The sequence below is a fragment of the Rhipicephalus sanguineus genome, chromosome 6, assembly GCF_013339695.2.
Source record: "Rhipicephalus sanguineus isolate Rsan-2018 chromosome 6, BIME_Rsan_1.4, whole genome shotgun sequence".
NCBI classification, from domain to species: domain Eukaryota; kingdom Metazoa; phylum Arthropoda; class Arachnida; order Ixodida; family Ixodidae; genus Rhipicephalus; species Rhipicephalus sanguineus.
The window spans coordinates 130525121-130536656 of NC_051181.1; the positions used below are offsets into that span (position 1 = coordinate 130525121).

The 11536-nt window shown below is 50.5% G+C and overlaps 2 protein-coding genes across 3 annotated transcripts in view; one reads left to right on the plus strand and one right to left on the minus strand.

The window, feature by feature from the left end:
- The window catches only part of LOC119396408 (adult-specific rigid cuticular protein 15.5), a 180302-nt gene extending 173506 nt beyond the window's left edge, over positions 1 to 6796 (minus strand). Inside the window, exon 1 of one of the 2 annotated variants that reach the window (XM_037663617.2) lies at positions 6545 to 6796. In XM_037663617.2, the coding sequence (XP_037519545.1) occupies positions 6545 to 6706 (162 nt within the window). In that variant the 5' untranslated portion in view covers positions 6707 to 6796. The remainder of the gene's footprint in view (positions 1 to 6544) is intronic. The other variant, XM_037663616.2, reaches the window with a different exon arrangement.
- Positions 6495 to 10681, plus strand: LOC119396407 (uncharacterized). The gene is made up of 3 exons (XM_037663615.2): positions 6495 to 6624; positions 8957 to 9268; positions 9858 to 10681. Exons 1-3 carry the CDS (start codon positions 6616 to 6618, stop codon positions 10398 to 10400), a joined length of 864 nt encoding a protein of 287 aa, XP_037519543.1. The 5' UTR covers positions 6495 to 6615; the 3' UTR covers positions 10401 to 10681.
- The last annotated feature ends 855 nt before the right edge of the window (positions 10682 to 11536 follow it).

An 11536-nucleotide genomic window follows, 5' to 3' on the forward strand; every position in this document is an offset into this window, starting at 1 on the left:
GGCTCGACAGCGATCAGAAGTGCACCGTTTGACTCCGGCATAAGACACCGTGTTTAGACGCGCGAAGCGTCATTCCCTTGCACCGTCAACCGCGAAAGGCTTTGGAAACGCCTGACACTACAACAATAGAAAACACACTTTAATGTTGCGACCTTACCGTGCACGCTATCGAATACGAAACATGTGACGGACACTGTAGCCCGTACAAACACCACATTGACCACCCCTTGATGACATGACTGTTGCTGTACCCTTCGGTTTGGTTCCTGGTCACGGACCTATAAGCCGCATTTCAAGCATTTCAAGGGGGGACAAGATCCGATAACACCAACACGCTTTTAGTTGAGTGTTAAAGCACTTAGTCCTTCGAGTGGTCGCTAAGAAATGTGGACTCCTCCACTTAAAGTCATCACTGGTGCCGTCAGCGTTGCTTTGGTATGTTAAAGGGACGCTAAAGAGAAATCGATTTTTCTCGTAGTATTAGTAAATTACTCACAATATTCAAATTATTCACACTACCAAAATCACCACGCGCTTGAAGCGAGAAAACGTTCGGCGGGCGAGAAAACGAGCAAGAAATATCGAGGGCGCTTGAGCTTCGCTTTCAAGAGCAGAACGCGATAGCGTAATCGGACCGTGTTCGTATCGCCTTCCCAATTGCTAGCATGGCTCTGCTTCTCGGTGGACACTTAAAACGTGCCGCAAGGAAAGCCAAAGGCTCCTATACCCATGCATGCGGCGCGGCCTAACACGGCCACACGGCGGGGAATGCCGTTTAAAAGCGCACCCGTGGACTTTAGCGCCCGTGGGCATTTTGCGCAATCTAGCGGGTGATAGTCAAACCGCTGAAGAACCTCCGAGATGTGCGTACCACCAACGGTAAATGGTGTATATAAATAGCTCGCCGTTAGTATGCTAGATGATGTATGCGTGGTGGCCGAGCGGCTAAGCGCATCACGCCACGCAGAGAGGAGTCGCCGGTCCGAATCCCCGGTCCCAGTCGAACCGAAGATTTTTTATTATTTCTTTATTTGCATCTACCTCGAATTTTCGCTCACAACCACACCGCCGCCGCCGACACCTACACCGGAATTTCAGCGAAACGAGCTTTTTAACGCTATTACGTTAGAATAAGATACGGGTGGCGACTCCACGTTGAAGTCCCCGCGCCAATCGCCGTGACATGATAGATTTTGACGGTCTCTACTAGGGCCTACGTAGTTATAAACGGTCAAAATGACCTACATTGTCCTCTGAGAGGTACCAAGTTTAAAAAAATATCCTTTGGGCCAATGTGGTCAAAATACGAAAAACACTTTCAAACCCGTGGCTTCAAGCTGTGCCGAGTTCTCGACGCGAAACTTAAAAATGAAACATTGACCGTGGTTTCCGCTTTTATTATTAAATCTGTGATATCAAAATGAACGACAGTAGAGTTTTCCCAGTATAATTTATGAGTTTGGTATGACCAGAGTTTTTCCGTTTATAATTTGTGAATAAACTTTAGTGTGCCTCTATGAATGAATCAACCAAACACTATACAGCTCCCATCATGCAGATGTGCCAGATGCTGTTGCTGGTTATCTGTCCTGGTATTCCCTTTTAAACGGAGTTGCAGCTTCTCTGTTATAATCAGGTTTTATTTCATCTGTTGCAGTCTAGCATCATGGTATCTCGTTCTGACATTTTTTTTTCACGCGATAGCGACTATGCGGACACTCCGTGCGCATTTTCGCCGTCGCCGTGAGGTTCCGTATAAAATACAAGGGCGACAACATCACCCCGCGCGTCGTACATATTCTGTGTGCGAGTGAAAGCGTGCGAGCGCACCCAACGATCGTGGCTCAAGCGGAGAGGAGACGCGGCGGCTGTCTTCCGTCGCACAAAAAAGGCCCATAGGGGGTACCGGAGTGGGGAGTTGGGGGGGGGGGGCTGCGCGGCTTTTGCAGGAACTGCGTACATTGAGCGGCCGGGCGCGGTCGCGCGCACCACATACAAAGGTACTGCTCTTTGTATGTGCTGTGTTCTCACCCCTCAGTTTGCGTTGAAGCGATATACAGTACGAAGGTCGCTTCGCTCGCTGCAGCGGCCGTGTTTCCTCACTGCAGCGTTTTGTTGAGCTACGCCAGTTCGAATGGTAGAGTTAGCTGCTAGCCTTACTCCGCATAACATTAAAATTTGTTAATATCGTATTCATCGCTACGCCCTTGCGACGAAACTGTGACTTTCTTTCTCTTATACGTACAATTTTACAGTAGCGGGCTGTTGTGAATACGCAGAGCCTCGAAGAGGTAGGGTGCGTTAAGGTCGGGAAGTAAATTAGTGCTTAAAGACAAATAAACAAACAGAATTCTCAGGAATGCGCAGGTCAAGCGTGTTATACGATTCGACATATACGTGGAAGGTTCACTCTATAGCCTTGCTCAAATCTCCTTTGAAACCAGCAGGGGCTGCTTATCAGACAAGGTGTCGCGTTACTAAGCAAGGGATTGCGGGTTCGATTGCCTGCGACGGCGGCCACTTTTTGGTAGAAACGAAATGCGAGAACACTTGTGTACCTAGATTTAGGCACGCGTTAAAGATCCCCAGGTGGTCAAAATCAATCCCGAGTCCCCCACTATGGCGCACCTCATAATCGTATCGTAGTTCCGGCAGTAAGATTTCCTAATCCCACTACAGACGGTGTTGCCGGATAGGGGTCGGAAGCCGGACTAACTGCGCAGATTGAAGAAGCCACAGAAAATAAATGCGTCACCGTTGCGGTAAAAATTTGGAAGCGTATTGTCTCGCGTGATTCATTTTCGCAATGTATTTACATATCTGGAACAAAGTGCAGATGGTAATCAAGGCTACTAGGGTATGCGAAAGTATGCGGCCCTGCTGAGGGAAGGTACGCCATTGCCTTTGTAAAGCTTCTCGAAACGAAGTCGACGTATTATGCGGTCGATCTATCATCAGATTGCTGAACGAATGGTGGTCATGCCGATGGAAATTTTGCTGCTGCCGCGAGTTGCAATACCCGTGGCAATCACTACATGCTGCCGGCACTTCGTGAAGCCAAAATCAAGGCCAAGCATCTGTTGGGCTTGGTGGCTTATGCAAGAGCAAGTTGAACAGCCGCGGTATATATAAGAAGAGAACTTCGTGGCTTGACAAGCGAAGAATACCAGGCGTGCATCCTTGGCATTTGTCTTCGTGCTTCCACAAGGTGACGATGACGCGCTGAAATAAGCGGAGATAACCCCAGGAACGCCGGATATTCAGCTAAATCGATAATAAAACTCGCACCATCTCCCGCTAAAGGGGACCATGAGGCGATGCGAAGCAGCGCTTCGGCATGTCGAGCCCGCGTTTCAGAAGGGGAGTGGAGAGGGGCAAAGTGGAAAGGGGGAGTGGAGAGGGGGAGTGGAGAGGGGCGAAGTGGAATGGGGGATGGAAGAGGGGGAAGGTAAGTGGAGAGGGGGAAGGGGAGAGGGGAAGAGGCCTGTAGAAAGGAGGTTGTGGAGAGGGTTCGCGCATGCGCAGTACGGGTGCTCAGGCCGCACACCACCACCATTGCATTGAACTCCGCCATAAGGTGCTTCGCATCTAATAACAAGTGTTAAGGTTTTACGTCACAAAACCAGGACATGATAACGCTCCGGAAATTTGGACCCCCTGCGGTTCTTTAACGTGCGCCTAAATCTAAGCACACGGGCCTCCTGCATTATGCCTCAATAGCAATGCGGCTGCCGCGGCCGGGATTCGATCCCGCGACCTGCGGGTGATCAGTCAAGACCCTCAGCCAAATCGACTCGAAATGTGAAACGTGAGGCTACGGCGAACGTGAAGGGCAATCCTTTTCTTTCTTGACGCAAAGGGGTATGCGTGCAGTGGTGCGTCGTGACGCCACCAAACCATTCCCACTCCCGTGTAGTATCACTTACAGAGCATTTCGAATTCACTCATTTAAAACTGTCGGTGTTTCCAATCGGAACGTTCGTGTCTGCGTCCGCGCAGGCAGCTAAGCCCACGCGATCGTCGAACGCATACTGAATACATCAGGGATGCTCGCCGCATAATAGCTCGCACACCCTGTACTATACATCCATCTCAACCGGCCAATATCGCGACGGCTGTGATGTCATCGTCTAAATTCGCGTGTTTGTATATTTTTCGCTGTACGCGGGCTCACTATATGCTCTACATGGCGAGGGGTGAAGCAATGCTCGTGTCCGGCCTTCGCCATACCGGAACGGGGTTCCCACGTATCCCGCAGAGCGAGCAGAGGAGGAAGGGAGAGGGGTACGTCGACGACACGACCACGCAACAGTGCGACAGGCAGGACTCGAGAAGACCGCGCAGTCACAGAAGCGTCTTCGACGTATACATCGAGCGGCGCCAAAGACAAGTCACGCGCACGGGCCTTCGGCTAGCGTCTTGTCGAAAGCACAGAGGGGAGTGTGCGCCCCGCAAAACGACGTAACATAAGAATGAATTCGCCGCCGTTGTTATACATAAGTATACAGTATTTTCCTCAGTCTATCTTAACAATATCACCTGTCACCGTTGTCAGCCAAATCCTTCTATGTTTGAGCTAACGGGAGTCGATTACACTCTCAGCGTCGCTACTGAACCGCTGCAGCTATAAATTTAAGTGGAACATATTCGCAAGGATGTTCTTATTAATTGTTGAAGTTTTACGTCCCAAAACCACGATATGATTATGAGAGACGCTATGAGAGACCGGAAATTTCGACCACCTGGGGTTCTTTAACGTGCACCTAAATCTAAGCACACGGACCTCTAGTATTTTGCATCCACCGAAATGCGGCTGCGCCGGCAGGGATTCGACACCGCAACCTTCGGGTCAGCAGTCGAGCACCATAACCACTAGACCACCGCGGGGGGTTGCAAAGAGGTTTCTCTTACTAAGAACGTATGAGCAACAAGAGCCGACCTTACAAAACATCTCGTTCGTAAGCAACCTTTGTCATTAGTCTTCGCTAATAATATGGCCTGCGTTAAGATTGGCTTATTCGTTTATCTTGCGAAGAAAGAGCTCTTTTTGTGAGTACGGGTTCAAACATACCTGCGACTGTTGGCGGTTCCTTCTACGTCGGTTGGAGCTGTCTTTCAGATTGTCACTCTACCTCCCTTTTTATAGCGATGCCCACAAGCGTCACAGAGTTAGATGAATGAGATTAAGAGCGTTTACGCCGTTGGGCAAGCTTTCGAATATAGAAAGGAAAAAAAAAGAGCGCACTAAGAAGTTGACGATGCATCGGTGTTTGCACTGCATATAGTAGGTGCACTGAAAGCGCTTGAGTGAACCGTGTGCCGATACGTTACGTAAAAGAAAAAGCCTTACATATCTGATTTATCGATCTAGAATACGAATCTCAAACGCGTATCTGCAATCTTGCACAAAAACGGATGTTTCATTTACGAGACAGACAACAGTCAGAAGTCGGCAATCAGAAGGTCCTGTTCGTTTATCCTAAATAACAGTCTCTAACAGAGGTCTTTGTTCAAATGCACTACACTGCCTCCGCAAGAACCGCCACAGCCAGGCCTTTTGCGCAACCGCTACTGAAACACACATCTTTAATTCAAACAGTTACAAATCGGGAACCGCAAGGTTGGCTCGTCGCTGGCATTCCGCTACTCAAAACAAGTACGCCATTCGGGGACATCTTATGATACATTTAAATCAGTCACTGAAACTCCCAGGTAGACTGTAGGTACGTTTTCCAACCCCAGCTTCTTTGGCGACAGCGGCGGTACTCGAGAAAAATAAAGCACTCTCAAGTGAGCATTGTATAGTCTTCGTGGCTTGAACAACATGCCCGTTGCCAGTTTTCCAGAGAACGCGAGTTCCTGCACATCGATGGTAACCGCTAGACTACCGATCACCGTAGTCTTGAGTGAGAAGAGATGCAACGGAAAAGCTGGAGGTGAAAGTTACAGGCACCTTGAAAGCAGCATAGCTGGCCTGACTAAACGAGATGTCCAGGAGACGTCGCAAAACCTTAGATGCTGAAACAGCGCACAGCCAGCCCCGATAATCACAACACTATAGCTTTGCAAGCTTCTGTCCGCAAAGATCCTCGGACTTGAAAGGCTATACCGACGTTAAAGACGAAGACCGACGTTCCCACCAGCCGTCGCCAGCAAACGCCGATACTCCTCTGTCTACTTCAGATCGGCGCGTGCATGTCCCCCACGGCATTCGAAAAGCGGCGTTGAAAGTATCGATGACCAGCGAGCGTGTTCGATGAACGATATGATTCCAGGACAGCGCGAGAGGCGTCTCTCCTGACAGACTCGCCCTTGCCCAAGCCTGGTCCCATTACGCGCGGGACAAGTGACAGCAAAGCAGTGCGCGGCGACGTGGCGGAGGCAGGCCGGAAATGAAAGGAATTAAAAAGGCAAGAGAGTGGATCACAGTGCATCTGGACCGACGTCTTTTGCATGCATCCCGGCCAAGCGGCGTGTGGTCTCACCGAAGCGGGACCGTATAAAAGAGCCGCCCGGCCGTCGGTCTGGACACAAGCGATCTCACCACTGCAGCAGCCGTAGCACCGCAGCTCCCAGCAGCAGCAGCAGCAGCAGCAGCAGCAGCATCTTGAAGCCATGTGGAAGGTGAGATGATCGGTCTCGCATGGCAGCCCGTACTTTGGAAAACGCGGCGAAATACCAGGACTATCGTCCGCTTGCTTTCCATGAGTCGGGCATCGCCTTACTGCGAGCAGTGTTATCGCGAAACTGTGGATCTTTGCGGCTGCCAGTTTGTGCAGCTTGTTCGTAGCAGGGATCGAAGTCAGAAAGGCCCTTCCGCTTGGGACTGTTAAGATAAAATGTTCAGCCAATCCCGGTGCATGTTGGCGAATGCGGCGGGACCGTTGGCAAGGAACACTAGCGCACGAAAGTGGATTGGCGCGCTCCCCATGAGCATACGGTAGCTAGCTGTACTAAGCATAGATGGATAGATAGCAGTTGTCTTAGATGTGCAGCACCTGAACTAGTGTAAACGTAAGGGTAACGCTAGGAGAGCCTAATGCGGCGACAGTGCTAACGTTTATAATGAAGTAATCTCGCCCTAATTAGAAAACGCGGCAACTGATAGCACGAGCTCTGACCAGTATTCAAAGCAATAGTTCCGGGGATATCAGAAGAGCAACGCCTCTGTAATAGTACAAGCCCTCGTGCCTGTAAACGTGAGGCTCCTCAGGATACGGCACCGTGACGTTAGTTGTGCAAGTACTGCATGGATTGATAAGAAGTTTGAAGCCCGTCCTAATTGCGCGACTACACCCACAGTCATAGCATGAATGGTAGTGAGCCCAACAGTAGCGATTCCTCAAGAAATATAGCACCCCATTGCGATGTAATCGGCTTCCCAGACTTTAGATTACTGGTGGCTAGCTATAAGTTTCGCTGACAACTGTCATGGATTGATGCTAATGAAGTGAAAACAAGATGCAGCTTTAACACAATCGATGCGTTACCACCAGTTACACCCACGGTAAGGATCAGTAAAATGTCTTGTGACACCTTGCAATGCAGTAGCTAACTTTACTAGAGGGAATGAAGAGGTCGACCATTCAACTTACTCGAAGCAACGAACGTTGAAACAGCTTATATACAATTATCGTGATTGTCGTCCAATGAATCAACCAATCCAATAATATTTAGTCTAACTGCTTCCCTGGTCGTCCTCTAAATGCAAGGTGTGGCGTCAAAATCCAACCGAGAAGCTATACACCTTTATATATTACGCATAGTACACCGATTACACATAACTCTTGCATTATGTCGCACTTGCCTGTGCATTGTGCATATTGCTGTCAAAGTCCTAACACATACCGTATAGCCCAAAGGTTACGTATCGTGAGTTTTCGGAAAATGATGAAGAGCTTCTGGTACACAAAAACCAGTTTCTTGGCTTAATTATTGAGTGGCAATGTAACACATATAATTCATGTTTCTATTCTGTCAGTATTTCGTCCTTACCTCCTCCTTAGAGATGTCAATAGGGTGAGCAAGGGAGAAAACCAATGATACAAAAATTCTCGCACGATCAGCACCGGCCGCCGTTGTCGCTGTGGCTGCGTTGTGAAGCGCACGAACTTGCGGGGTTCGATTCCTGGTCACGGTGATCGCGCTTCAATTAGGGCAGAGTGTAAAATTTATGCTCACCCAATTGCACTAGAAGGTATCAAATTTTACCAGAAGCCCTCTATCGGCAGCGCATATATTACCAGCCGCGCGTATTCGTCTTTCGAACGTTGTACACGATCAGCCAGCCGATCGATTTGTCGATCAATCATTTACTGAAGCAATCACTCAACCTCGCGCTAAGCGTGTTTATGTCAGGAACGTCGTCAGTGATGGATGTTGTACTGGCGAGATAGTTGGTTATCATGTTAAAAGACTGGGCGTGCAAACACGGACACAAGAGAGAAGTCAAAACAACTCTCTTGTCTCTTGTATTCTCTCTTGTGTTCGCGTTTGCACGCCCAGTCTTTTAGCATGAATACCTATCCAACTAGCTCAGCTCTCTGTTATGTTAGTTGTTCGTACAGTACTCACGAATTGAAACAGGACAATTTAGGGCTAAGTAACGCACATACTTTCGTCGCCAGCGTCTTCAGTTTGTCATATTGGTGTAATTTCGACTCGAACGCGTAGATCAGAGCCAACGTTATTTTTAGAGACCCGATTCGTCGCGACATGACGCGGTCATCTCCAGCAATTGCGAATACCAGTCGTTACACTAAAAAAAATCGATGTCTCATTTGAATCCGTGAGTACTGCACATGATCTTGACAACAGCAGCGCAATATTTAAGAAAGCATGGACAGACAAACAAAGATACACACAGCACAGCCCCTGCGTTGTGTGTATCTGTTTGTCGATGTTTTCCTACTGCGCTGTTGTGCTCAAGTGGTGGAGGAATGGCTGTGAATCGCAGGTAGTGATCCCCGCCCTCTGCTTCGTCGTCCTGGCCAACGCCGGCGGCATTGGCGCACGCGGTATTGGTGGCGTCGGACTAGGTGGCCTCGGCGGCGCCGGACTCGGCGTTGGACTCGGAGCTGGCACCTACGGTGGAGGGTACAGAGGAGGCTACGGCGGCTACGGCGGCGGCTACGGCGGTGGCTACAGGGGCGGCTACGGTGGCGGCTATGGTGGCCTCGTCGGAGGTGGACTCGGTGGCGTTGGTGGACTCGGTGGTGTCGGAGGTGGATACTACGGAGGAGGCGGCCGTGGATATTACGGAGGCGGAGTAAGTGAAGTCCAGCAAGAAAAAAGTGACGAAGAATAAGTCGTATCTTGTGATCATTTGTCGTACGGACATTAATCACCATATGTACTTGATGGTGAGGCGCTACAACGAACGGAGACCTTAGAAGAACACAGGACATGGCGTTCTAAAGTCTCCGTTCTTCGTAGCGCTTCACCATCATGAACGTATACCAACACGCCCAACTGGCAGTCATCACCATATGTGTGACTCATCGGAAGGGAATAACTATACTTTTATTTGTTTGCCCAGTCACTGCGGTTAGTCCACTTATATAGAGTAATGTGGGGCCTATTTGTCACTAAAGTCAGATAACAACTTAAGAATTCCGGAGAGGCCCCGCCCAGGTGACCGAAGCGTGACAGCCGATCGCGACCAAAGAAATAGTCCGGTTCGTACACTCGGCAATGCTCTTCAAAGGCGCGGTCACCAACCGTCAATCTCATGACGTCAGTCGGGTATGTGCGTTCCATTGGTGGAGGCTTGTGTGCAAACGACTTAGACGAGGAAATGCTGCAGACTTCTAAAGTAGTACCCGACTTATAGTGTTGTTTCTCTATCACCTCCGCAGGGCTACAGGTCGTACGCTGATGAGACGCCCAAGCCGTACAACTTCGGCTACGTAGCCCAGGGCCCCGATGGTACAAGCTCTCGCCAGGAGGTAGCCGACGGCAGCGGCAGTGTCCAGGGTGTCTACACCATCAACACTGCAGAGGGCGGCCAGAGGACGGTCAAGTACGCCGCCGACGCTGCCGGATTCCGCGCCAGCGTCGACACCAACGAGCCCGGCACTCAGAACGAGAGCCCCGCTGACGTGGCTCTCCGGTCTGCCCAGCCGCCCGCGTCCGAGCTGGCGGCTAAATACGGCCCTGCCGGGGGAGCCGGTGGATACAGGGGCCGCGGATACGGAGGAGCCGGCTACGGCGGAGCGTACGGAGGCGGCTACGGCGGCTACGGTGGCTACGGAGGCGGCTATAGTCTTGGTGGCCTCGGCGGTGTCGGCGGCGGCTACGGTGTTGGAGGGTACGGCGGTGGCGTCGGAGGACTGTACGGCGGAGCTGGCGTCTTCCGCGGCGCCGGAGGGCACGGAAAGCATGGCCACGGCTGGCAGTGAGGAAGGACGTGGACGTCCTCGTCTTCGTTTGTGTGGGACTCGCTGCACTGAGCACAACGAGAGCGCCCACACTTTAGATCGAGTCCTCTCCCCTTTCCGTTCTAGTGCCCTGTACAGGTGTCGGAGTGTATTGTCGTGTGTTTGTTGAAACCGCTGTCTGGACTTCCTATAAGACGTCTGGTCGCTCCCGGGGTTCTGCAGCTCAAGGTGTAGGTACAAACGCGCTGTGGTCATCGTTTTAGCTGTCTTTTGGGAAATAAACGAACTTCCAATGTCGAAAACGCCTCACCTTTCCTTCTGATATGACTTCACCGATAGAGCGGAAACCGTTTTAATGAAATGCGCTGGCGGCTTTCAGGACATTGCGCCATTACATGATTCCGACTGTATGCCCCCCACAAGGCCAACCAATGTCGAAAGCACTCGGGGGACTAGATAGTCAGTCGGTCATAAAAAGGGCTCCGTGTTTTCGGATAAATCCGAAAAAATCCGATTAGCACTCGCCGATGAAACTTCTGGCAATTCGGATTTATCCGATAAATTCCAATTTTAACGACCAATATGACCTGTTCCGTTCGTTATCGAAAGGGCGTTTTCTGAGCGGTCATTGATACATCGGCCGGTCCAGCCGTTACAAACTTAACCTCAAGTACTAGTTTTGCCGTGCACTCTGTCATACTGGGATTCCACTGCACCGCGCTGATGGACCTCTTGGCCAACGTTACTAGAACGAACTCAGTTTCAAAGCTCCGTATCTCCGCCAGCGGAGGAGGGTGGTCCGAACGGCGGTCGCGAGAACTAGCGGCGCTGCAGTTCCGTCTTGCGCCACTATCGGCGCGTCGTCTGCTGCCACGGCATAACGCTGCGGTCCGCCGCGCAGTTGCTCGCGGCAACTGTGCGGCAACTTTCTTATTGTACTAGTTTGGTGGATACTTAGGTGGATATGCATAAGGTTGTCTGTATGCATTGGCCCGCGTGCGTTGTTCATTGATTGGCTAAGAATCGATGTTCGGTCTATATTGCAACGCCCACTTCTTGTTTTATTTTGATGTATTCGGGTTTGACCAGCAAGTACGGTTATCAACGCTCGACGCTGTCCGCGAAGCAGTGTTCGAGAAGCTTCGCGATTGTAGTAG